Source organism: Camelus ferus, chromosome 19, assembly GCF_009834535.1.
Source record: "Camelus ferus isolate YT-003-E chromosome 19, BCGSAC_Cfer_1.0, whole genome shotgun sequence".
Lineage (NCBI taxonomy): Eukaryota > Metazoa > Chordata > Mammalia > Artiodactyla > Camelidae > Camelus > Camelus ferus.
In genome coordinates, this window is record NC_045714.1 from 3,945,643 (window position 1) to 3,972,966 (window position 27,324).

The 27,324-nt window shown below is 52.7% G+C and overlaps 1 protein-coding gene across 5 annotated transcripts in view; it reads right to left on the minus strand.

The window, feature by feature from the left end:
* SULF2 (sulfatase 2) overlaps window positions 1–27,324 on the minus strand; it is a 109,685-nt gene that overhangs the window by 12,077 nt on the left and 70,284 nt on the right. For all 5 annotated transcript variants that reach the window (XM_032461324.1, XM_032461327.1, XM_032461326.1 and 2 more), the window contains exons 4-11: window positions 25,069–25,220; window positions 14,851–15,020; window positions 10,104–10,254; window positions 9,236–9,411; window positions 6,317–6,445; window positions 4,890–4,946; window positions 4,280–4,409; window positions 2,728–2,920 (exon numbers count right to left, since the gene is read on the minus strand). In XM_032461324.1, the coding sequence (XP_032317215.1) occupies window positions 2,728–2,920; window positions 4,280–4,409; window positions 4,890–4,946; window positions 6,317–6,445; window positions 9,236–9,411; window positions 10,104–10,254; window positions 14,851–15,020; window positions 25,069–25,220 (1,158 nt within the window). The remainder of the gene's footprint in view (window positions 1–2,727; window positions 2,921–4,279; window positions 4,410–4,889; window positions 4,947–6,316; window positions 6,446–9,235; window positions 9,412–10,103; window positions 10,255–14,850; window positions 15,021–25,068; window positions 25,221–27,324) is intronic.

The window sequence follows — 27,324 nt, forward strand, 5'->3', positions numbered from 1 at the left end:
GTTACGACAGCCGGCAACGTCTTCACACGGCCGAGCGTCCCTGGGGGGCAAAATCACCCCCAGTAGAGAACCCCTGCTCTAGGCTGCTTGCTCAGAAAGGAGGGACATAAATTAGGAGTTTGGGATTAGTAGATACATACTACTAATATAAAAGAGCTAAACAACACGGTCCTACAGTACAGCACAGGGAACTATGTTCAATACCTTGTAATAGCCTATGATGGAAAAAAATGTGTGTATATATGTATAACTGAATCACTGTGCTGTACACCAGAAACTAACACAACATTGTAAACCGACAAGGAGGAGGAGAAAAAGAAGAAAAGGCACTTGCAGGAGGAAGAACGCAGGGCCAGGTGATGGGGCCCGAGTCTCCCAGGCTGCTGTGTGGACCAGCCTCTCCTGCCAGAAGGAGCCCCCCTCGCCACACTCCCAGGAGAGAGGGGGGCCTCAGGAGGGCATGGGTTGAGCTGAATCTCAGCTATTTTGGTGCATTTTTCTTTCCTCTGAACATTAATAGGAAGAAAAAAAAAAAAAGAAAGCTTAACTGAGTCTCAAGTTCTCTTATTATTTAAAGATTCTCCACTGTGCCATGTGCTGAAGCAAGATGTTAGCTGTGTAATTCAGCATGGAAACCAATCATTTTATTCGGCTAAAAACAGATTAGCTGAGTAGTTACTAATCAGCTTGTGAGGAACAGTAACAGGGGAACGACCACTGGGAAGGGCCGCTGCAGGCAGGAGCCGGGTCTTGGCAGAGACGCTGCACCTGCTCTGTACCGAAGGCGCCCTCTGCCAAGGCTGGAGGGACCAGAGGAGCCCAGGAGGCCGCTGAGCCTGCCGCTGGACACATAATCTCTAGTTAGGCTACAAGGGAATCTCATTCAACCTTAAAAAGGACGGAATTCTGACACAGGCTCCAACATGGATGACTTGTGAGGACACTAAGCCAAGGCCAGATGCAAGAAATAAGCCAGATATGAGAGGAGAAATACTGCACTACTCTGCTTATAGGAAGTATCTAGAGCAGTCAAGTTCATAGAACGTGGAAGGCTGGCTGCCGGGGGCGGGATGAAGGGCGGTTGTTTAATGGGTCCAGAGTTTCAGGGCGGCCAGATGAAGAGAGCTCTGGAGACGGGTGGTGGTGATGGTTGCACAGCAGTGTCAATGCACTTAAAGCCACTGAACTCTACAGTCGAAATGGTTAAGATGCTAAATGTTACATAATGCATATTGTACCACAATTTAAAAGAACAGAACAAAAATGTCTCCTTAGGCTTTAGCTGTTGTTGGATTGGGAGCTAGAGTGACCCGGACAATTGCCCAGCTCTGGGGGGAACATTCTAGCCCGATGACCAGGTCTCGCTGAGACCGAGTCCCAGCACTCAGCAGCCGGCCCGAGTGTTTTCAAAGCCCAGGTGCATCCTCGTGTGAATGTTCGGCGGGGAGCGTTCAGCCCAGGAGAGCTGGCCCTTAGGACGGGGCTGCGATCGCCTCAGTGTGACAGCTGAGTCTTGCAGCCAGGTCTTGAGGGCTCCCCTAACCCCCCAGCCCCTGCTTGCTGGCCTTCTAACCTTCTGTCCTCCTTCAGCCCCTGCTAGGGGGAGGGGTGAGGCTAAGGCATCACTGGGATGGTGCAGGGAGCTCTTCCTCCCTCCAAAGTATTGCTGACCCTTGAATGACGCGGAGGTACATGTGTGTAACTTACAACTGGCCCCTGGTAGCCGTGGTTTCTCTGCGTCCGTGGATTCAACTAAACACAGACTGCGTAGCACTGTTGTATTTAATGGAAAAGTATTCGCATATAAGTGGACCCCCACAGTTCAAACCCATGTTGTTCAAGGGTCAGTTGAACAGCCCATGCCTGTCACTCGAGGTGGCTGTTCTATAAAGTCATTGCGCATGCCGAGTGAGCGAATACAGAACCAGTGCTCCTGGAGGAAACACGGGTCAGGTCCCCGCGGGCCTCGGGTCCCGCACTGACCCGTCAGTACAACATCTCATTTTAAGTGTGTTCCATTACTTCTGTCTAAAGACGCCTGATTTGATGCCTATGTTGATTCACTAGCATTGAACTCAGGGCGGCAGCTGCATCACTGAAGGAAGCTTAGCCACGTGTCCCCTCTGTGGGACACATCACGGCCGTCCTGGGCTTGGGGACACTACACAGGATGTCAGCACCACCTTGGGAGCTGTCTTACACAGAGAAATCACCACACAGAGGTACAAAATGTTGCAAACGTGATGCTAAACAGACGTAAGGGCTGAAAGGAGGAGGCAGAGCCATGCCTTGCCGGACCTCCGCTGGGAACCTGCAGGTTGGGGACTTGAAATTTTTTGCTGCCTTGCAAGTGCCCCCATCCAGGGCCTGAAATGCAGCTGGAGGGATCCTCTGAAAACACTATCTGACCCCGGCTCCTCTGCTCAAAACCTCCCAGGGGCTGCTAGTCTCAGGGAGGCCCCCACTGCGCTCTGAGACCCTGCGCCCTGGGCCCCGGTGGTCCCTCTCTCCCTCTTTCTCTTTACGCTCCTGCTCTTCTTGGCCCCAAGGACACACTATCTGGTGGTCTTCCTTCTTTATTACTCTCTGCCCCTTGGAGGATGGGTGGATGGTGAGGGGTTTCACTGCGTCCCCAGCTCCTGGAACGAGACCTGGCCTGTGCTAAGTGTCTGAATTTGAACAGGGTTCCCGGGTGCAGTCCCTCCCCTCCTGTCCCACCATGCTTACTCTTTTTGAAGAACTTCTTGCGGCGTCCGGCCAGGCCGAGCGGGTCGTTCCCACCGTCGCAGACGCAGGCCTCGTTGCCGGGTGCGTAGTACTTGGGCACCAGGTTGGAGAGGGCCCTGCCCCCGGGCCGCGCGGGCCCCTTGCATTTGTGCAGCTTCAGCTTCCCTGTGGCGTCCTCCACGCACTGCCACTTCTGCAAGATATGCCAGGCCCTCAGACTCCCGGGCCTGGGCTGCTGGGCCCCTTCCCCAAACCGGCCACCTTCCCCGCCCTTCCCCATCCACCCCAGAGACTTTCCTCTCCTGGCTCCCCATGCTCTGTGCCTGGGACCATCCAAGATGGAGGGATGTCCGCCGTGGGAGGAGCACAGAAATGGTACCCAGGGTGATGCGCTATGGCTGAGCGTGAGCTGTTGCGGGGAGCCCCTCTAAGAGAAGCACCAGGTGGAGGGAATGGCTCATGTGCATGGAAGGGCATGCCCAGAAGGCACAGCATGAGCGAAGCTGGGGCAGCAGCACCGGGAGGAGACTCCGTCAGCCGGGCCAGGACGGCATCTCCAGGCGAGTGGACGTCTGGGACTGGGGTCCTGGAGGCCCGAGAGCAGGAAGTCCAGGGGCCATGGATCGATGCCTCCCCAGCTGGTCTAGGCCCCGAACCCCACCCCCAGTGCTTATTTCCTTTGGGCTAAATGGTGCATCCGGATAATCTGTTTTGAAGATGCTGACACCTGCCCTTCCTCAGCCCCGGGGCTGCCTGACCCCCAGTCTGTGAGGGGAGGGCGGGGATGAGAAGTGGGTACGGAGGCTCCAGTTTCCCTCATTCTTACTGGTGAAACGGGCGTGAGCCTGAGCCACCGTGGACGAGCTCAAAGCCCCAGCTCACAGACTGAGGCAGGGATGCACTTCCTGTTCCCCTGGGGCCAGACCAGGCCACCCCCCTGCCTGTCCCCTCCCCCTCCCTTTGAATCTTGCCTCCTGCCCGGGTCCCTCTTTACAAGGCCCTGCCCCCTCCACTCTCCTCTCCAGAGCCTGCCTTGCCTTTCTAGGCCTCAGAAAAAGCCTGTTCCCCAAACATCAGTCACAGTTCCTGCTTCCTCTAAATCCTACTCAGATTATAATTTCCTTAACCTTTCTCTTGAAATCAATTCACTTTTTTAAAACTTAAATTTGCTTATTTAAAAAGGCAATTTCCTTCTACTCCTGTAAGTGGAAAACCAGCCGCAAAGGATCAGGGAGAGTGAGTCTAGCGGAAAGTTACCTAACTTTATAAAGGCCGCGCAGAGGCCAGCTGTGTCTTTGTCACAGAGCAGCTGGGCAAGAGGCACAGAGCAGCGAGACACACGTGCACCCACAGGGGACTTTTCCTCTGGCACGAGCAGGGTCGAAAGGGCTTTCTGAGTGTCGCCTGTACCACTGGCATCGCCCTGGGTGTCACGGGCCTCGCTGGCTCCGCTGGCCCAGGGGCCGAGGTTTGGAGGGGCGACTGCTGGCAGGGAAGGAGCACGGGAGGGGCACTGTCCCCCGTCTCCAGGGCACCGGCCGAGCGTCCTTACCTGCCCCAGCTGCTCACACGCAGTCTGGTACTCGGCGCGCTGACACAGGTCTTTCACACGCTGGTACTTGGGCAGGAAGTTCTCCTCCTGAGCATCCACCTTGTCACTGTCCCTCTTGTGGAGCAGTTTGCTGTGGGCAAGAATGGACACGGGGCTGGCCCTGGAGGAGCACGTGGCCCCGCTCAGCCCTGGCGTCATGTCACCACATCTTCTGATTGTCAAGAGACTTAAGAAATGAGAATTTTATAAGAATCCTCCCAAGTTGCATGAGTTGGCAATAAATTAAAGAACATGTAAGTCACTGTAGAGGCAAGACAGAACACGTCTGAAGGGTCCACGTGGTCTCCAGACGCAAATTCTGTATCAACCACGTGAGCAGAGAACAGGCTTCCCTGTGTATCAGGGACTGTGGGCATAAATTCCCAGCCACTGGTAGGAGGCATAGGAACAGTAACATTCTCTGTCTTGCCCGGGACGGTGAGATCTTTAATGCCACGGGTGCAGGTGGGGCTGCCAGGAGCTTCCTGGCAGGGACGGGGCAGACGGGGGTTGTCTGGGTGTGGCTTGGCCCAAATGTCCCATGGCGGCTCCTCCAGCCCCCGGCACTCACCCTCTCTCCACCAGGAAGGAGTCCCGCCAGACCCTCATCTTCTTTTTCAAGTGAAACCTGGGGAAAAAAGCACACTTCCATCTTCTCATCAATGTGGGGGGGCTCACACGTCGCCCCACCCTCCCAGAAGTAGGGATGGTACGCGGGGCCAGCACCAACCCCAGGGATAGTCGGGGAGAGTGGGGGGTGTGCACACTCCCCAGAGCAGAGCTGCATTTTCCCAGAGACTCGGGTCTGAAGGTGCATGGGGCAGGAACGACCCAAGTCAAAGCTGCTCTGAGTCACACACAGTCGTCCCAGGAAGTCCAGCAGTGTCCCCAGTGCTGGGAGACGCCCATTCCTCTTCTGTTCAGCCCCAGATGAAATGGCTGTCCTGACTTTGGGTTAATTACACTGTGTTTCGGGTGGATTTTTTCCCCTTTGATCCTTTATAGTTGGATTTGTGTAATTTAAATGTGCATTTCAAATAGTTTAACTCTATCATTTCCATTTCCCAGATGGGGACTCGGGCTGAGGGAAGAAGCTTCCATCCTGCATCTGACTCCCAGGTGTTCTGGCTCCCATCTCAGCGCTCCCGTCCCCTAAAACATGCCCATTTTGTACCCTTACAGCTCATAAACCTCCTAGTCAGAGGGAGGAGGCTCGACAGAGGTGGTCCCCCCTACAGGACAGTCAGACGTGGACAGACAGTGCCCATCAGGGACAGACCTGAGCTGCAAGGAGTTACAAGCCAGAGGTTGCAACCTTGGGGCCGTGAACTTGGTTGGCAGTTACACTGCTGGCCACCAGATGTCGCTGCTGCAGCACCAGTGACTGTGTCCTTCCCCTTTCCCGTCCCCACCAGGCTGGGCTCACCTTCCCACCAGTTTTTTGCTCACCACCAGTTTTTTTTGTGTCTCCAGGACACCTAGGAACATGCTCCCACCACACCGTCCAGCATGAGAGCCACAGAGTGCAGCAATTAAGAGTGTAATATCTTGCCTAGAGTCTCAATGGCCAGGGTTGGATCCAGACCCCCCAAGAGACCCCTGACAAGTCACTTGACTTCTCTGGGATCAATTTCCAAACTGGTAAAATGGAATCATTGTACTCTATCTCACTGGGTTATTGTGAAGGTCAAAATGATAAAATCCTCTGCAAAGCACACAGAATAAGGCCTGGCTTACGGGATGTGCTGAATTAGTCTTAACTCCTACTGTGTTGTTATTTTTTCAAGTGTTACACAATTTTAGCTCTGAGAGGGTCCTTAACTGGTCTCCGTGGCTATATTCCACCTGGGAAGGTGCAGTCTTAGAGAGGAGGCTCCCTTCTCTCCCACGGCAGGTAAATGGTCAGGATGGGGTCCAAGAACCTTGGAGACACCCCACCTCACACCCACATGGCTCGGCCTGAGTTTATGCAGTTCAGGACGTCTGGCCCCTCCTCACCGATTGGCTGGCCGGTCCGTGTCCAGCAGCTTGAGGATGGATTTCCCGTCCATATCCGAAGGGATGTCCAGCCCTGCGATGTCCAGGATGGTGGGGGCCAGGTCGATGTTGAGGACGATGTGGGGATTCCTGAGGGAGGCAGAGAGACCAGGACTCAGCCACCAGGCAGGCGACCCAGGCTCCCTTGGGAGAGGGGCGGCTGGAGGGATGGAGGTCGCCAGGGGCTGACGCCCTGAAGGTGGGCATCACTCTCCTGACCTCGGCCCTCAGTGCTCCCCTCTGTGTCCCCAATTCAGCTGAACCCCACCCCTTACCTTCTGCATCCTCCACACCACCTCAGGGGCTGGGAGCCACAGGCCCCACCTGGCTTCTCTACTTGGCTGATTCTTCTGCCAGAAATGCCCTCCCTGCCCCCACTACCTGAACAAAGGACAAAGGACACCCTCTTTTAAGAGCCACCCAAGCCCTGGACCTGCCCCCGACCCTTCTCTGAACCTCTGAGGCAAACCCTCGCCCCCTTGCTGTTCCTAGACAGGCCAAGCACCCTGGCCTCAGTCCTGCCCTTGTCCCCTCTGCCTGGAATGTTCTTCCTCCAGACCCCAGCCAGCACTCGCACTTACCACCTTTAGTTCTTTGCTCAACGAGGACCAAGGAGGCCCCTGACACACTAACTGATCCCCGTGCCCTGGTGTTCACACCCTCATGTGATCCCTCCCGCTGAGGGGGCCAGACCGACAGAAAACGGCACAGGTGAGGGGACGTGAGTCTGCGGCTATGACTGTCTTGTTAGCCGCCCCCGCCCTGAGGGGCAGGGCCTGGGCCCTAGGGTTTCCGATGTCCTTCACCTCTTCCCTCTCCCTAGCCCAGCGCCTTATGACAAGTAGCCAGGGGTGCCGGGGGGTTACGGGGGTAAGGCCAGGAAGGTGGGTGAAGCTGCGTGGTGGAGGGGCTTGAAGGCTAGCGAGAGGTCTGAGGACAACCTGGTAAGAGGAGGGAGCTGGAGAAGACTGCAGGGTGGGGGAGTGGATGTTGGAAGCCAGCAGCTGGCTTGGCTGAAGGTCATTCGGGGGTCCTGCTCCCCCCAGTCTGGGTGAATTGGACAGAATTGCTTTTCCCACCCAGCACCCATGCCTTGCTTGGTGGGAAAGGCATCCAATTCTGGAGGAACTACCTACCCTCACCCCCCACCCCAATTCAGATTCCACTATGTGATGTCCTTGGCCTGGTCCCTCAAGGTTGTCCACTGCCCTGGCTACAGTGATTGGTTCAGGGATGGACATATGACCCAAGTTAGGCCAGTGAGAGTCAGCCTGAGAGCTTCTGTTCAAACCACTGGTTTCCCAAACTGGACAGCTACAAGTCTGGGGCTATGGTGACCCTGCCACCATGAGAGAAAAGCCGGCCTGAGAATGAAGCCAATTCAGAGGAAGCAGGGCTGAGAGATAGAAAATGAGAGCTTGCTGTTGGCACTGCATGGCTGCTGGATCCAGCTGTACCTGAAGCCAGAGCTAACCTTGGATTTTCCAGTTACCAAAATAACTGAAGTCCTTAAGTCTTATTTTATTTGCCGTATTCATTTTGAGAGTCATTTCTGCTTACAACCAACAGAGTCCTGGATGACAGCTCCAAGTCACACATTAGCACTCTCTTTCACTGTGGTTTTGGGTCCTAAGAACCAGATCACAGACTGAGGCTGACCAGACCCACAATCTCAGTGCTTGTAGAGCCCTCAGTGGGTCAAATTCTATTTACAGAGCTGTTCAAGGTTTCTGAGAGGCAGTGAGGGGTGGCAGGCAGACAGGAGCAGCGACTACCTGCCTTCAAATTCGGATCTGTCCTTAGCGCTCTGTAACCTCAGGCAACTTAACCTGTGCCTCCGTCTCCTTGGGCTTAAACAACAGCACCTACCTTACAGGGTTGTTGTGACGCTCACCTGGATGTCAAGTGCTTAGACCAAAGCCTGACGAGTAGGCACCGTATAAGCACAGCTATGATATTACAGCCCTTATCATAGGTGGGGACCCTGAAATCCAGACAGGCAGGGAGGTCGGCAGAGGAAGTGATGAGCCCGGGCTGCAGCTCACTCGGCCTGCCTCCTGGAATTTCCACCCCAGCGTCCCAGGCGGTGGGGACACCTTGGTTCCAAGATGCCAATGCCGACGCCCTTCCAGGAGGAGCAGGAACCGTGTGCGCCTGCGTGCGCTCCTGACACCATCCGGGCTCTGGGCTCGGATGAAAGCGGGGCCAAACCAGCACCTGAACGGCGATTTGTCTGCATTTCAAAACACCGTGCGTGTTGGTCTCCATCACATCCCTGCTGACTGGAGGAAGCTGCCACTGTGATCACCAGCCTTTCTGCCTCTCCCTGCCCCAGACATGGCATTTTTGTTGCCAGAATGTGGCATCTCAAAGCCTCACCCCAGGGGAATGCTGGCGGAGGGGCCACGCGGCCCTCAAGGAAGGATGGGGGAGGCTGTTTCCCTCAGAGGCTCAGCTGATCTCAGCGGATAATGCTGCCTGGGTCCAGGTGGCAGGTTCCTCCCTGACAACCCCAGTCTGAGGACTGCTTAGGCTAGACAGAAATCGAGGTGGCCTCCCTATGCCCTGGTGGTGACACACACAGAGTCCAGCCCCCTGATTCCCTGACACAGTGCCCACCACAACCAACCTGCACAGGTGCTAACAGCTCCTGGCCTCTCCTCTCCCGCCAGAGGGGTGGACGTCACATCAGCACCCACCTGGGTGACATCACTACCGTTCCGTGTGGCACCGAGGATCACCTGCCCAAATCGTGTGCCGCCCGGGGCAGCGGCTGGGGGCTGCTGGCTGACTGTCTGCTTCTTGCCCATCTGGGAGCCAGCGGAGCCCCGAGGCCTCCCTGGGACTTTGGGGCGCCTGGGGTTGGGGGTGTGCACTTACAGCGAGCCGGCCTCCACGTTGGGGCCTCTCACGTAGAACGGGACCCTGATGTCGAACTCGTACGGCATGGACTTCCCTTTCACCAGGCCGAACTGGCCGATGTGGTAGCCGTGGTCGGCGGTATACACGATGTATGTGTTGTCTAGCTCGCCCGTCTCCACCAGCATGTTGTAAATCTGAAAGGCAGGCGAGGCGGTGAGGGTGCGGGGAGGGGCGCTGAGCAGCGTGTGCCCGGCCCACTCTGTAATTCAGCAATTAAAAAAAAAAAAAAGGAAGGAAGCACTGACACGTGCTCCCAACCTGGATGAACCTTGACAATATCACAAGCGGTGAAAGGAGCCAGAAGCAAACACCCACATGGCGTAGGATTCCTTTTATATGAAATATCCAGAAGAGGCAAATCCAGAGACACGAGGGTGATGAGTGTGGGGGAGGGGAGCCGGGCTGATGGCCAAGGGCTGCGGGGTCTCCTTTTGGGGTAACGGAACTCTTCCAAGATCGACTGCGGTGATGACCACGCAACCCCGTGGATACATTAAAACCACTGAAACGTACCCGTGAATTGGGTGAGCCGTGTGGTATGTGAATTATACCTCCATACAGCTGCTAAAATATGTCCCTGGCCACCTGCGGCTACGGTATTGAACAGCACGGAGCTGGAATGCAGGTTGTGGGGCGTGGGGGTTCGTCCGCATTGCTCAAAGTTGTATCCCCGGCCTCAGGTGGGGCCTTCTCATTCTGCCTCTGTTTCCATTCCTCGCCAGCTGGCAATGCTGAGGGGTGGGGGTGGGGGGGAAGGAGGGCAGGGAGGTGGCCGGCCTGGCGCGGCCATGGGGCTCGGGAGACGCCCAGGAGGAGGGTGGCCTACCGTCTCCATGGAGTCGTCCACGGACATGAGGGTCTGCAGGCGCTTCCGCTGCAGTATGTTGGTGAACTCCATGTGGATGGGCTTCATGGGCCCCGTGTAGCGCATGATCCAGTGCTTGTCGGGGTTGGGCGCATAGTTGTAGCTCGGCGTGCTGGCGGGCAGGCACACAGCAGTCAGGCGGGGGCGGGGGTGTTGGGGCCCAGCCCTCCAGATCCCCCACCCTCGGCGGGGTCGGGCGCCACAGCCCAGGGTGCAGCTCCCGCTGTCAGGAGGCTGGTGTGTTGGGGCCCTGTTGCACACCAGGTCAGCGTCTCTCCGTGTGGGGTGTGCACACAGGAAGACCTGGAACCCCAAAGCGAGAACGTCCTCCCGGCCCACCCATCACATCAAGGCCAAGGTCTCGGCCTGTGCCGGGCTCTTTTCAACACCCGTCTGGGATCTGCTCATCCCCCTTATAAAGAAGGAGGGAGGATCATGTTCAGAGCCCCCCACAGGCACAGCCTCCAATTCTAATTTACTAGCACTGCATTTATTTTTTCACTTACCTTGGGTAGATGGTAAGTGACAGTTATTGCAGTTAAGTAAGGTGTGACTACAGCATTTCCTTTTGCAATAAATTTTAGGTTTAAAAAAAAAGGAAAATTAGTTTAAAACTTAGGTTCATACAGGCACGTACGGCCAAACCTGTGAGGACGGTGCCTGGATGTGTACCTTTGGGACATGCCACAGTCTATGACTTAGTTGTCACAATTATTCTTCCTGTGTGGTTTACTCCCATGTACAAAAGAGGAAACAGAGGGTCAGAGGAGTTCGAGGACCTGCCCATGGTGTCACAGAGTGGACAGTGGAGCCGCTGGACTCCCATGACTTTTGCTGCACGGTCCAGTGTGATGACAAAGATAAATGAACACGATAACCCTGGACCCCTACTGAGCATGCGCCGTGCGCTGGGCACACTTGGGTTTGCCCCATCATCATTTAATACACGTAATAGTCCCGGGAGCTGGCGCTGCTTTTATTCTCTTTGTGTGAGAAGTGGGGACATGGAGGCACAGTGAGGGGACGACCGTGCTAAAGGCAAAGCTGGGACCTGAGCTCCAGGAGAGGGTCGGGGTGGCCAGGGCGCATGTGTTATAAAACCCCACAAAGCAGGGGCACCCGTCACACTGGGCCTGGGAGCTGGCTTCCCCTCAGAGCTTACCCCTGTCCCCAGGCAAAGCTGTAAATAAAGGTTGGGTTTCCAGGGCTTGAAGACAAAAAGCTTTTCAAGATGGCTATTAAGGGGGCAAACGCTGTGGGGCTTGCAGGAGAGGAGAGCGGGCCTGTCAAAGAGCACCCCAAACTCCCCTCCATCTCGCCTGCCACAGCAGGACCTCAGCCCCCCAACATCAGAAGGCTCCTGGGGCAGAAGGAAGCACACTGTGGCGGCCTGACAGTCACGGAGACCGTGTCTGTGCCGAGTGGGGGTGAGTCACAAGATTCCTTCTGGACTTTGCTTTGAGTTTCTGGCTGATCTCCTGCCGCTAAATCCAACCAGGCCCACGGCCTCCTTTGATTACAAGAAACGCTCCTGGCTGCCAGGGGCCGGCGCAGGGCCTGACCGTGTGCAGAACACCCCCAGGAACAAGCTCACCTCCCCTCGCCGCCTCCCCCACTGGGCGGGGCGGCGCTGCACAAAGAGATGCCCTCACGGCTGTTTGGCAGCTTGGAACGTGGTTCCCGTGGCCCAAGGAGCCCGGATTCAGGATGCAATTTTGAGCAATCGTCCCTGAATCTATTAGATTCTACCGGGCTGGTGTCTGCCCTGGAGAACAGGGAGGGGTGCGTTTGCCAAGTCTGATTTCTGAAGCCCTTTCTCTGGAGACGGCTTCTGGAGCTGGGAGGCTGTGGAGTCTGGGGTCCCGCCTGGAGCCCAGGCTGGCTGGCTCTATGCCTGCTTGAGGCCAGGGTCCCCTCCTCCCCCTGGGCCCCCAAGGTGTCACGTTTTCACAGGAACCCAGCTGCCTGCTAAACAAAGAGTTGAAACCCTCACCTCCTCAAGAATCCGAGGAATGTCTGATTGTTCCCCAGGGGCCTGAAGGATCACACCCCCTCTCTTCCGCTGGGGCTGGGGGCGTGGGAGGGTGACTTTGCCACGAGGCAGGAACCCCCCACCCCACCCCCACCCCAAGGACGTGAGCCCGGGGCCTGGCTCCCACGGGGGACGAAAGGAGAGGCCGAGAACACAGTCAGATGCCACACTTCCAAGGAAGCTCCGGGGGTTGCGGATGTGTGTCTGTGTGTCTGTGCGCACGCCTCTCTGTGTATGTCTGTGGGTCCGTGTATGTCTCCGTGTGTACGTGTTGCGTACCTGTGTGTCTGTGTGTTTGTGTGTATGTGTCTGTGTGTATCTTTGTATCTGTGTGTATTTGTGTGTCTGTCTGTATCTGGGTGTATGTATCTTATCTTTGTGTATGTGTATGTGCTTGTATATATGTCTGTAGGTGCATTTGTGTATTTTTGTGTGTCTATATGTGTGATAGCTGTGTATTTATTTGTGTTCGTGTGTGTGTCTGTATCTGTGTGTCCTGTGTATCTGTGTGCATTTGTGTATGTGTGTGTATATCTGTGTGTATCTCTTTGTGTATTTGCATTTGTATGTGTGTGTATGTGTTTGTGTCTGCATGTATCTGTATCTTTGTGTGTTTGCATCTGTATCTGTGTATCTGTGTATCTATCTGTATTTGTGTCTGTGTGTGTGTATCCGTTTGTATCTTTGTGTGTGTACAGAGCTGGGGAGGGTGGCTGGTGCCCTGGGCATGTGCATGTGGAGTGGGTCCACATCTTCAAGCAGCATTTGTTAGAACCCACAAGACTCAGCCCAAGAACATGGCCCAAGGCTTGACGGGGTGAGAATCTCTGACAGGAGCCTCCCAGTAGAAAGATCTGGAACTCCGACCTGAAGGCTGTCCCCTTCTCAGCCCCCTTGACTGTCATAATTAAACATCCCAGCTGCAGAACTTTCTGGTTTTTTGGTTTTATTTTGGAAATGATTACACCCCAGAGATAAGAGAGCTTTCCAAACACACCCCTAATAAGGCAAGGAGGGGGTGCTCTGGGTGAACATAGCAGGCGTGGCTCATGTTCAATTTCTGTAATTTTCATTTCAAAGAGAAAATAAATGAGCAGGCGACGTCAAACAATCTCATCACGAAACTCCGAGGCTGCGGTGGGGAGGGGGCGTGCTAGCCCCTCTTCTGGAGAAGCTGCAGAAGCAAAGCATACTTCACCCCACCGCATGGCTCCTCCCTCGGGTGGGACTGAGTTGGCCGTGCCTCCATGCCGGCCAAGGTGAGCTGTGGGCGGGGTGGGGGAGGCCGGCATCTCAGACAGGAGGAGACCGGGGTGTATCATTTTCTGTCTAACCCTCCTCCCCTCCAAAGACCAGGGGATCAGAAGGTTAACACGATGCCTTATCCTCTCTGAGCCGTTTTGGGCGCTGTCAGAAAGTAATCACAGCCAGAGGGGTGAGGAGGGCAACGCATTCTGACTGTAATGAAAATTAAACACCCGGAATATTCAGGCAGACTCCAAATTGCCCTGTCCTTGTCGCTCCAATGTCACAGCAAGGGCTGCTGAGTACCATGGCTCAGCAGGAGGTGGTCTGAGGCAGAGAAAACCAGAACTTTCCAGAAAGATTTACTAGCCAGCTGAAGGGAGGAGGAGGACCGGAGGGGTGGGCAGAGAGATGGGAGGTGGGAACGGGGGTCGGATTTGAATCTGAGCTCTGCCATTTGCCAGCTGGGTGGCCTAAGGGAAGTTACCTCCTCTTTCTGTGCCTCAGCATTCTCATCTGTAAAATGGGGGATCAAGTGTGCTCCAAGAGAGTTCTCAACAGATCCCATTTCCTGGCAGTCACACACTTGTGTAACCCCCTCCCACACTGCAGGAGCCCTGGCCCATGCGACCCATACAGCATGGCAGTCAAAGACGGCGCATCACTTTGAGATCAGGCTGTAAGACCGAGACTTCCATCTCGCCCTGCCCCCGACTCCCCCTCCCTCTCCCTCGGATCTTTTGCTCTGGAGGAAGCCAGCTACTAGGCTGTGGGGATGCTCATCAACCCTAGGAGAGACCTGCTGGTCAAGGGCAGCCATGTGGCTGCAGCCCCAGCTGACACCTCGATGACACCCTGGGGAGGCCCTGAGCTAGATAGAACCTTCCAGACAGGCTGCTCCCAGGTTTCTGACTCACAGACACTGTCAGATAATACGTGTCGGTGTTTAAAGTGGCTCGATTTCAGGGTAACCTGTTACGTGGCAACAGATAACTAATACATCAAGGGTCACCGGGAATATTCAGGGACACGCGGTGCTGCAAAAGGCTTAGCACAGAGCCCGCCATGGACTCAACAGCTTAATAAGGCAGTGGGTATATTAGCGATCTGATGCAACTAGGGGCCCCTTTTCAAAAGAATGTTTTAAAATGCATCAAATAAAATACATAGGACTGCAAAGGAAACTTACACTGAAGTGCACTTCTAGCCACAGACCTCTTAGTGGGAGGATGTGGGTCCCAAGTTAAAAACTCTTGCCACCTGCTCTGGGCTGTTATTACTGGATTTGTGTCCCGGTTTCCCCACAGATCAGCTGTCTGTCCCTGGGTTCTTGAAGTGGGAGGACCCGAGAGAAGGTGCAGCCCTGCCTCTGTCACTGTTATCACTGTGACCGAACCTGCCCCTCCCGCCTTCGTGCTGCCGGAAGCTTACATGTGCTGGGACGCGTTGGGGAAGAGGCGTGAGTACTGGGGGGCCGAGTCCTCGGGGCCGTGGGGGGCTGCGTGGCTGATGACCATGAGGACGGGCCTGTGCGGGTACATCTTCTTGGACGTGCGGAAGAAGCTCACGCTGTCGTTGGTGATCAGGTCTGTCAGGTAGTCCTGGGGGTGGGGAGAGACAGGAGAAGGCGTGAGGAGCCGGGTGTCGGGGACACAGCAGCGACCAAGACAATCCCTGCCCATGTGGCGCCGAAGGTCCAGGTACAGACAGGCAATAACTAAGCAAGTAAAACACGGGGAATGTCACAGGACGTCACCCACAATGGAGAAAAAAGGCATTGAAGGGGTTGGAGGGACCAGAGGAGAACTGCAATTTGTCACTCATCCATGACAGTTATTAAAAAGGACCGGCTAACATTATTGAGTCCTTATGGTGTTAATTCTCACATAACCGCAGAGAGCAGGTAATCCCTGTCATCTGGAACAGGAAATGAAGGCCCAGAGAAGTTAAGTGAATTACCCAGTGTCACCCAGCTGATAAATGTTGCAGCCCGGCCTCCTGAGCTTTGTCTCTAAGCCTCAGGTCTTTTCAAGGCTCCAGGGATTCCACTGTGCAGGGTGGATACATCCCTGCCTTCCCGGAGGGTCTGAGCTGGAGGCAGGAACAGATACACATCTGAACAAAGACCCAAGATAGCGATGAGGTGTGACAGAAGGAGGAAGTGAGACAGAGTAACTGGGAGCTAGGGCGGGGGGAATATATTAGCCGCAGCAATCAGGGAGGGCCTCTCTGAGGAGGTGCCATCTGAGCTGAGACCCGAGTATGAGAAGGAGCTGGGCATGGGGATGTCCGCATCACTGGAGCTTACTCACAGCTGCTGCTGGAATCCTTGGGGGGAGCTTTACTGATGCCTGGGCCCACTTCCAGACATTCTGGTTTAACTGGTTCCTAGTTCAGGCTGGGCACTGGACATTTTAAAAGCTCCCCAGGGGATTCCAATGTGTAGCCAGGGTTGAGAATCACTGATCAAGAGGAAGTGTTCCAGGCAGAGGGAATAGAAAATACAAAGACAGGAATGAGCTTGCCATGTATTCAAGGAACAGAAAGAGACTGAGCTGTTAGCAGGTACAATGCAGGGACAATCAAAGGAGTAACACAAACACAGGCACGTAGTAGCATCTCCAGAAAAGTGAGATCTGCTCAGACACAGGCCAGGAGGAGAGAAGAGTTGGGGAAAAAATGATGGACAGGAAATGAGGGCTTTAAAAGCTCAGCTAAGAAGCTGGGCTTTGCCTCAACTCTTCCTGAACTTGGTACATCTTTAGCTGCTGATTTCTCTGGAAGGTAACGAGTTCTTTTACCCTCTGCTTCTTAGACAGCAGCTCTGACGAAAATTATCACTTTCAAAAGGAGATATTATTTTAGAGAAAAAATGAAAAGGTGAATGGCTACTGCTTCTACCCTGAAGTGAGCTGCACAAAATACACACACACTCCAGGTGTACCTGTGCACGTACAGACACACGCCTCCGGGGACACTTGTCCCCTGTGCCTGCGTGCACACGGATGGTCACTGCATCACGGCGACCTGCAGTGGGAAGGTGACCAATGGACTGGCACTGCTTTCATGTGTGCGTTCATTCAAAGGGCAGTAGATCTACAGTTACAGAGGTGGAAAGTTGTCCCAGAAACACTGCTAACGGAAGGAGCAAGCTTTAGAGTCAAGCCCCAGAAGATTCTATTTTTTTGTGGGGAGAGAGTAGGGGGCAGGGTGCAGAGGAGAAACCAAACCCCTACCTTCATATGCTTCTGAGCACCAAGGAAAGATCCAAAAGGACAAGATATGAAAGGACTAACTGGGGACCAAGTAAGAGAAAAGGGGAGAAGGTCCCTTCTACCCTACATACTTTTCCTTGAATATATTTTATGATTAACTTTGGGGAGTAAGAAAAGTTTTTGTAAAGGGACCCTGTAGAACCCATTACATAAACGTGAGATTCCACATTCCATAAATCAAAGAGCTGCTGCTATGGCTGTGGACACGCTCTAAAAGTGTTAGAAATAGTCCGTAACTAGTCATGGATCTAAAAATGGTGCAAAGTTCTCTTGGGTGAAAAGGAGGGGTTGGGACAGAGACAGGGATCCAGGAGAAAGAGAATGTCGGGGCAAGGGCAGAAATGCAGAGTTCAGTCCTTGAGAGGTTCCGTCTGCGGTGCCTGGGGTCAGCCAGGAGGAAGGCATTAGAGATTCGAAGTTGTTAACAGGAAGGGGGAGGCAGGGGGGAGGATGACTCAGGGCAAAAGGTGAATTTTCTAGAACCTGGAGATTGGCTCACAGGTCACGAGGAAGTCACCCTCTGCCTCCCTCTGGCCCTGAGCCAGGCCCACTCCCTGCTTCCAGGTGAGGCGGGCGCACCTGGGCATTCAGGAGCCTGACCTCCCCCTGGTGCGCTCCTGGCCACACCTGTGCAGGGGCGTGGTGATGCCAGGGTTCTGGGGATTTTGCTCCTGCCCAGAGTTCAGCAGTCACAGCTGGAAGACAGCCAGGGGCGAGGACACCCTGATGGACACCCAGGAAGGCACGTCCCCCACCTTCCCTCTCCATCCTGACCTCCACTGACAGTCTGGCCGGTTAGCCAAGAGGAACTGCGGTGCATCGGAGGAGACTCCCAGCCTGTGGCTCTGGGTGAAAGTGTTGTCTTCCTCGAGCGATCATTTAACAGTAGGAGTTCTTGGGATGGAGGAGAGGGAGCGTGTGCGCTGCTCCTGGGGACCGGGACTCAGCGACACGTGGGCTTCTGGGTCTCCCTGCTTCGTTCCCAGGCTTGGCCTTCGCCACCGTTTCTGTTGCTGAAGTGATTACTTCTGAGCTCGCTGTCCCCTGGGTGCTGGGCTCCCTGCTGGGGCTGGGGATGTGGCTGCGGGTCCCTGTCCCCTTAGCACTCACGGTGCAGGGCGTGGAACAGCCTTCCCGTCAGACAGGTGAGAAGGCAGCAGGTGGACTGGAGAGGGATGGAGGTGAGAGGCTGAGCAGCCAAGGACAAAAGGGGGTGTGGCTGAGACGGAGCTCCTCCTCCTCTCCAGATCCGGGAGAAATGTGTCTTCCACGGGTGCCTGCTGGCAGTTGCTCACACTGTGGCCCCATGGAAGCCAGACATTCTGCCTCTTGCTGAACTTGGGTGAGATAAGACAGATCACCTCTGGATGTCACAGGACATCTGCCCAGATCAGAGTCCCCTAGCGCCTTGGACTAAATGTTCTTCTTGGGAAGCCTGACGTGAGCATCACCCAACAGCTTTTAGGCTTTGCCAGGGAACCCATGGCTTTGCTCCCTGACAGCTGGCGGGAGGGTGGGTGGGGAAGGAGCAAGGAGCAGAGGTCGTCTCCGCCCCAGGGGGCAGCCCCCAGACCTGCTTCTTGATATTTTCCTTAACTTGTCAAGTCAGCCTGGTGTGACAAAGGGTCTCCCGTCCTGAGCTGCTGGCTCCCTGGGAGCGGGTCTGTCTTACTTTCATTCCCAGTCTGGATGCTGACCCTCTCCCTTGGGGGCCGCTGCAGCAGTTTGGGTTTAAAAGAGAGTCACACCCCCTAAAAAGCAACTGTTTTACGATGGCAGAGAGCTCTGGTGTCAGAAACACCGGGTTCCAGTTCCAGCTTTATCACCTGCTACCTGTGGGCAAACCACTGCCTCTCCGCACCGCAGTTTTTATACCTCAAAAAATGGGCCCAGTAACAGTCCTTTCTTCAGACGGTGACGTGAGCACTTGACATGGTCTTGCTAAGTGAACAAAGTCTTCAGCAAGGAGCCTGGTGCTGAGAGAACCCACAATGAACACCAGCTCGTACTGTTAGCAGACATGTGCTCAACCGACCTTCACGGCAACTTCGTGAAGTGCACACTACACCCATTTTACAGGTGGGGAAACCGAGGTGGCAAAACTGACAGGCGGTTCACTCAGAGCTAGAGCTCAGGCCTTCGTGTTTTTTGTCTGGTCCATCTTTTTTATTTTAAATATTTTTCCCCCAGAGAAAAATATTAATGGGAGGACTAGCTGGTGGCTTACAGCAGGTATCAAGAAACCTTTTCTGCAAAAGGCAGGATGATAAATAAGAGAGGCTTAGCGGGCCAGAAGCCTCAGTGACAATCACTCATTACTGCCACTGCAGCTCAAGGGCAGCCACTGCATAAATGAATGGGCAGGTCTGGGCTGCGGTAAAATTTTATCTGTGCACACCAAAATTTGAATTTCATATCATTTTCACGTGTCATGAAAATGGCTCTTCTGACTTTTTTTCAGCTAGGCAGAGATGTAAAAACCATTCTCAGCTCAAGGGCTACAGCAAAACAGCTGGCAGGCTGGGCTTAACTCATGGGCTGTAGCTTAGAGAATGGATTTTGAAGCCAGACGGCCTGGGTATGAATCCTGAACGTATCCATTACTAGCTGGGTGGGCTGCTTCCTTGGCCTCTCTGTGCCTCAGTTTCCTGATCTGATGACTGGGAGTAGCAACAGCACACACTTTGTAGGCTCTGGTGAGAGACACGTTGAGTTAATTCAGGTAACAACAATTCCAACAGTATCTGAAGCATGATGCCCTCTGAATGCGTGTCAGCCATTACCCCTCAAGAATCGTATGTCTGCATTTTCCTTGTGAAAATTAAAACCCCACAAACAGAGCCATTTCCTTTGACTCATCCTCACTCCTAATCTGGGTCCCCTTTTGTCCCCCACTGGGAAGTATCTTTTCGGATGTGTTGTTACGTGTGTTACACTATTGCTTTATGCCTCTAATTATATTAATCCCATCGCGCTGTGCGTATTCGTTCTTCATCCAACAAACGCAGCGGTGAACAGGACTGACCCACGTTCCTGCCTTCATGGGCCTGTATTCAAACGGGAGGATGATTAACAGTGAATCTGTGATATACACAGGTGTGGCGCGTCAGTGATGATGGGTGATGGGGGGCCTGGGGGGGTCCCCTGTACCCAGGGTGGTCCAGGAAGGCGACATCTGAGGAGGGACCTGAAGGAGTCCTGCAACTTGCTCTTCCCGCTCAGCCTTCTGTCCTAAGCTTTCCTGATGGCTTTCGACACAGATGCCCTTGTCTGTTCCAGACTCCTCCAGGGCAGGGATGCTTCAGAATCATTTAATTACTTCCCACATCAGTAGGCTTTCTTGGTTGATTTCTTTCCGTGACAAAGTTGTAACCAACAGCTCAGCTATGCCCCCTCTGCACACAAGGGAGGCTCCTCCAGGACACACAGACATAAGTACAAAGGCTGCGCCAGAGGGTGGGCACATTCAAGGTCAGAGACCACCATTTCTGCACAGCCTCCCACCACCTGGGCCCTTCTCTACCTGCCCCCCACTCAACCCGGTCATTCCTATCTCCCTTCCGCTGCCCCCCCTGCCTTCTCCAGCCCTCTTCCACCAGCAGCTTTTGCTCTACATCATTCTTTTCTCATCATCACTGCCTCTCTTTCCACCCTGCCACGGAGACCCCTCTTTGGTGTTATCTGCTCTCCTCTGGGATTAGTGATTCAGGACAGAGTCCTCAGAGCGCCTTCTGAGGGGCGCCTGGGAAGGGCTGCCACTTCCTCCCTATCTGGGCTGTCCCCCGAGGCCAGCAATGATGCTCTGACCTCTCAGAGTGTGGCACCCTCCCGCTCCCTGGCTCTGCCTCGGCTGGAAACTTCAAGCTCACTCCTGTTCCCTCCTGACGCTCCAGCTCCTGCTGCTCACTGCTTCCCTTGGGAGTTGAACCCTGGACCTGAGCCAGCGCTGACCCCATAGGGGCCCCCTGTGCCTCCCTTTCCAGGCCTCCGGTAACCAGGGGCCCAGGAATCCTCCCACCTTTGTCACAGGGGCTCCTCTCATTCATGGGCCTGGGGGGAGATTTGTGTGTTGCAGGAAACGAGGTGACACGGGAGCCACTGCCTGTCCCATCCTCAGCACCAAGGAGACCGGGTACCCCTGGATAACTTCATTATGGGCTGCACTGAGACTGGGCGTGGACATGGTGAGGAATTTTAAAAAGGAGGGAGTGGATTTTTCTGGGCATTTGGAGAACTGGCCTGCGCAGAGGCTGGGAGGAGAGAAATGGCGTGTTCGGCCCTGAGAGACTGTGCTTTATATTTCCAAGGAGTCCAGCAGAGGTGCTAAAGCCCCTCGCCAGGACTTTGGAATTAATTCCCTCGGGAGGTCATGGAGACAGGCCTACTATGCGCAGACTGCATGCATATGTGTGTGCGTATGTGTGTGCGTGCGTGTGTGCGCGTGCTGCTACACTGTGTGTGGTGTTCTGACTTTAATACACATGCCTCACTCCACAGTTTATAACACGCATCCACGTGCCAGACTGTGAGCTCATGAAGATGGTACCGGGTCTGTTTTTGCTCCCCCCTTGGAAACCCAGCAGCTGGCATAGTGCCTGGCACGTAGCAGGCTCATAATAAATACTTGTTGATGGAATGAATGAATAATGTCGTCAAATCCAACTAGTCCACTCACTTGATATGGCTGTTGTGAAGATTAGAAATACTTCACATAAAATACCCAGCACGGTGCCTGGACCATAGTAGGTGCTCAGTAAATAGAAGTGCACGTTATTAAGATGCAAGGATGTGCCCATTTTCCAGCTCTGGGAACTGAGGCTCTTAGGAGTAGGTAGCATATCCTAGGGCAAGTAATATGTTCAGAGTCGGGCTCTGAGGCTACTGCTTAGTCCCTGGAGGGTGATGGGCAGAAGGACAATACAATGGCAGACAAGCACACGGGTCAGCTGTGGCTCTCAGGCAAACGTGATTCATGCAGGATTTTAGAAACGTCTGAATTAGTTGCCAATATTTTAAAATCAAGAGATTTCACAAGAAAAAATGTTCAAATGTGTAGCTTCTGTTGACAAATCAGGGACTCTGGCCATCTTGGGCCCACAATTCTACATGGGACTGACAGGCCTGATCTGAGAGTTGGCTGCCCCCTTTTAGTCAGACACGTTCTCCACAGTCTCCACCACTCCCTACGGCCCACCTGCTCCCAGGCTTTCTGTCCTGTTTGCATGACTGCCTATCCCCTGGGGACGTCTGCCTGGGGAAGCACTGTAGCACTCTGGAGATGACCTAGAGACGGCAGCCCAAGGAATCATCGCGCTAACCCAGAGAACCCTGGTTATGACAGTAAGCCAGGCGCAGGGCTAGTGGCAGTGGGAACGGGGTGGATTTGACAGTCCGGAGAAATAATATATCAGCAGGGGTGGGGGGATGCCGGAGCTGACTTTGAAGATTTAGTTGGAGCAGAAATATTGCTAGTCTCCAATCTTTTTTTTTTTTTTTTCCTAGTGGAAAGTTTGGATGAAATATCACAGTTAGGCTCTCCTCCTCCTCATTATTGTCACCATCATCATCATTATTTCAGCCAGGGGTTAGGAACCTATAGCCCACTGGCCAAATCAGACCTACTGCCTGTTTTTGTAAATAAGGTTTTATTGAAATACAGCTACGTTTATTTGTTTCCGTATTACCTATGGCTGCTTTTGCACTACACGGGCAGATGTGAGCGGTTGCGACAGACACTAAAGCTTGTAAAGTCTAAAATATTTAGCACATGGCCCTTTACAGAGAAAGTGCAGTGTCCTGATCTGAACTACGATGTACTGAGTATTTACTCTGTGCAAGGGCCTCTTCTGATGCTCAGCGTGTATTGACTCATGCAGTCCTCAAAATCCTTTGTAGTAAAACCACCATGAAAAACCACTACACCCCCAGCAAAATGGCTATAATAAAAAAGACAATACCAGTGTTGAGGAATGTGGAGCAACTGGAACCCTTATGCATTTTTGGTTGGGAGTGTAAACTGGTTCAACCTTGTAACAAATCCTATATCCCAGCATTTCTGCTCCCAGGTGTATACCAAAAGAATGGGTTCCTATGTATACCAAAAGCCACGTGTAAGGATGCTCACAGCAGCTTAATTCCTAATAGACCCAAACTGGAGACAACCAAAATATCCATCAGTCGTTGACTGGATGGATATTTGCCGTCTACTTACACAATAGAGTATTATACAGCAGTGAAAAGGACACATGGCTGATACATGCAACCACCTGGATGAATCCTACAGACATTACATTGAGTGAAAAAAGCCAACACTAAAGAGCACATGTGATATGATTCCATTTAGAAGTTCTTGAAGGCAAAACCAACCCATGGTGATCAAAGTCAAAATAAAGGTAACCTCTAGGGTTGGGGTTTTGGCTGGAAAGGCATATGAGAAAGCCTTCTGGGGGTTGGGAACATGCTACACCCTGAACTTGGTGGCAGTTAAAAGAGGCACTCATGTGTGAAGATTCCCCGAGCTGTCCACTTAGGATCTATGCACTTCACCTTCTATCAGGTTAATAAACTAGAACTAGCAAAACCATGACCCAAGGAACAAAGAGATTAAGGTAAAATCACACAAAGGAATGCTATATCACAAGAATGGAGGATCTACACTCACATGTAACAACATGGGTGGATTTCAACACAGTCTTAAGCAAAAAAAGCTAGATACAGAATTAATCTATAATGCTGGAAGTCTGAGTAATGGGCATCCTTGTGGGAGGGGTGGTTGGTGGAAGGAGTTACATGAAGGGACCTTCTGGGGCTGGTGGTGACGTTTACTTCTTGACCTGTGTGGGTGCTGGTTACATGCACTTTCTGTAAGAAAGTTCTGCTTTGGCGAAATGTTATAAAACAATACTCTTCTATCACCTGACCTGAGTTGACTGGAGAACATCAAGAAGACAAGAGATAAGTGCTGATGATGATGTGGAGAAAAGGGAAATTTTGTGCACTGTTGGTGAGAAGGCAAATTGGTGCAGCTGCTACAGAAAACAGCATGGAGGTTCCTCAAAAAATTAAAAACGGAACTACCATATGATCTAGGGGCTCCACTTCTGGGTATTTATCCAAAGGAAATGAAAACAGGATCTTGAAGGGATATCTGCATTCTCATGTCTACTGCAGCATTATTCTCAGCAGCCAAGATATGAAAACAACCTAAGTGTCTTCAATGATGAATGGATAAAGATGTGGTGTACACACACCACACACACACACAATGGAATATTATTCAGTCATTAGAAAGAAGGAAATCCTGCCATTTACAGCCACATCGACGTACCTTGAGGACGTCACGCTAAGTGACGTAAGTCAGAGAGAGAAGGACAAATACTGTGTGTTATCACTTGTATATGGAATCCAAAGACGCTGAACTCATAAAAACCAAAAGGAGGATGGGTGTTGACAAGGGCTGAGGGGTGGGAGAATTGGAGATATGTTGTTTAAGGGGACAAACTTACAACCAGTAAACAAATAAGTCCTGGAGATGCAACATACAGCATCGCGATTCTAGGCAATAATACCGTATTATAAACATCAAACGTGCTAAGAGACTAGGTCTTAATTATTCTTATCACAAAAAGGAAATGATAATTAAGCAACCTGATACATGAGTTAGCTAACATGACAACGGCAGTCACACTGCAATATATAAATGTATCGAATCAACGTGTTTTACCTGTTAAACTTACACAATGTTATGTCAAAGGTATTTCAACTGAAAAAAAAACAATACTCTTATACTGCCATTTGTAGCAACAGGGATGGACCTAAAGAACATTACAGTTAGAGAAGTCAAAGACAAATATTATATGATATCACTTATATGTGGAATCTAAAAAAAATAATACAAATGAATTTATATCCAAAACAGAAATGGACTCACAGACATTGAAAACAAACTTATGGTTACCCGTGGGGAAAGGGACAGGGGGAGGGCTAAAAGAGGAGTATGGAATTAACAAACACTGTATTTAAAATAGCTAAGCAACAAGGATTTACTGTATAGCACAGGGAATTACACTCAATATCGTGTAATAACCTATAGTGGAAAATAATCTGAAAAAATAGAACTGAATCACTTTGCTGTACCCCTGAAACTAACATGATACTCTATATCAGTCTAGACTTCAATTTATAAAAAATTAAAAATAAAACAATATTCCTAGAAACAGAGACTATTTTTTGAGAAATGAAAAAACTGAAGCAGAGCCTGTAAGTAAGCTGCTCAGGGTCACGCGTGTAAGTGTCAGGAGCCCAGGTTCGAGTCCGGCTCTCAGCCTCGCCCCCCGCCCCCCCCCCCCCCCCATCCAGGAAGGGCGAGACTCACCTTGGCGTAGTCGGAGCCATGCTTCTCCTTCACTCCGTTCCGGCACAGCGTGTAGTTATAAAAGCGGGAGTTCTTAAGGAGGCCGACCCACTCCTTCCAGCCGGGCGGCACGTAGGAGCCGTTGTACTCGTTCAGGTACTTCCCGAAGAAAGCTGGAGGGGGGAGGACCGGAGGCCGCGTGAGGAAGCAGAGAGCAAAGGCCTTCTCCTGCCGCCACCCAGCTGTAGCCTCCAGAGCACCCCAGGCCGGGGCCTGACGCCAGCGCCGCCCTCTGAGCCCCGGGGCGCTCAGGGGGGCAAGCAGAGCCTGCGACCCCCTTCTCAGGTGTTTTCACAGGCAGGAAATAGGATATATAGGATTACAGAGAAAATCGACTATTTTGAAAAATAGTTACCAAACCGGTAAGAATATCTGCCGTGCAGAATGTGTCCTTTTAAAAACCGAAGATATTGAACACAAGCTTTTGCAAGGAGTGATCATTTCAAAGCAGTGAGGAGTGAAAATATGTGATTTTACCATATCTACAGCGACTGCAACGGAACACTAAAATGTTGGTGACTTTCAGGGATGACAGAGTTACGGGTGCTGCCAACACGCTGTGGTTTGCGGCCTACATTCATAATGAAAGCAAACACCAAGTGTCAGCTGTAGGTGAGTGCAAACACGAGTAGGATTTTCTCCCATTCAAGTTTATGGCCAATTTGGATTCTACCTGCTGCACGGTGACAAGAATGGCTAACATTAAAAGAAAAAAAAATGGACCAAGGTCAATTGTTGGCGCAGGTGTGGAGCCACTGGAACTCTCACACGCGGCTGGCGGGTGTGCAGCCTGCTCCAGCCACAGTGGGAAACTGGCGGGGTCTTCATACCTCCTGACCCAGCGATCTGGATCCTGGGTATTGACTCAGCAGAAATGCATTCATACGTCCGCCAAAAGTCACGAGCAGGACAGGCTGAAAGCAGCATTGGTCATGGCAGCAGATAACTAGAAACAGAACAGATGTCCATCCGCACAAGAATGGAGAAACACACCGCTGAATGTTTACATACCCGGAAACGACAGAGAAAGGAGGATGAGAGAACGAGTGCCCCACCACTCACACGGACGCGTCTCAACCACCAGCCAGGGGTGAGAGAAACAAAGCAGACACAAAAGCATCGCTGTGTGATCCCATGTGCATGAAGTTCAAAAACAGGCAAGAGGAATCTCAGCTGTTGGAAAGAAAAGCAGTGGTTGTCGCTGGATGTCGGGGGAAGAAGGGATGGAAGCGGTGCGTGGACTTTTTGGGTGGGTAATGGCCTTGTTCGATTTCTTGCTAGAACACCGGTGGTTCAGTTGGTGAAACTCCACTGAACTGGGGATGGAGAGCAGTGCAGTTCTCCATTCGTATGCTTCACACCATCAGCAAAGCTCACTTTAATAAAATCACCCTAATTCATCTACACTGGGATATACTCCCAAACTTTCCAAGGGCGGTGTGGTCCCACAAGATCTTTGCGATGCTTTTTTTGTCTCCCCACCATAAGCAAATGTGATTTTTAAACAGTTATTACCTATAAAGCCATTTTTAAGCAATGGAAAAAAAATCTGTGAGCGTTTTTTTCTAGAGACAGAGGTGCTAGGCCAGCCCTCTCTTCCAGATGAGGACCCCGGGGCTCACAGAACCATCGCTGACAGATTGGGCTGTGGAAGGGATACCCAGAGATCTCGCAAGCAGAGTACTTAGTGCCGTTCCTGGAGAATAGCGAGTGTCTGGTGGGTGTCATTTCGGAGCCCAAGATGAGAAGAGACAGATGGGGCGGTGAACATCCACAAAGCCAGGAGAAGTGAGCCAGGACTGCTCTGAGGTAAGATGGGTCTTCCTGCTTGGAACCTTCTAGAAAGCATGGAAGTCTCCTTGAGACCTGCTGGCCCAGAGAAGAGAAGCCTGGGCCTGGAGATGGAGCCAGAGCCCTCTAAGGGGTCTCCCTGGAGACCTGGTGTGAGACTGGCCCTACCCAGGAGTGGGAAGACCCCTCCGACCCCAAGCAGCCGGATTCCCGCATCCCCCCGGGGTACCAGGCAAAGGGAAGCATTTCCATTATGTCCTCCCCTTGCTTGTGGGGCCAGGAAGTGAGTGCTCCTGAGGGAGGAGCTGATGAAACACCTCCGAGGAGGATCTGGGCATGAGGAGGAATGAAGATAGGAAGGGAGGATCCCCAGCAGCCTCAGAGTGAGGCCCTCCGTTCATGTGGGAGGACAGTGCAAAAATACCC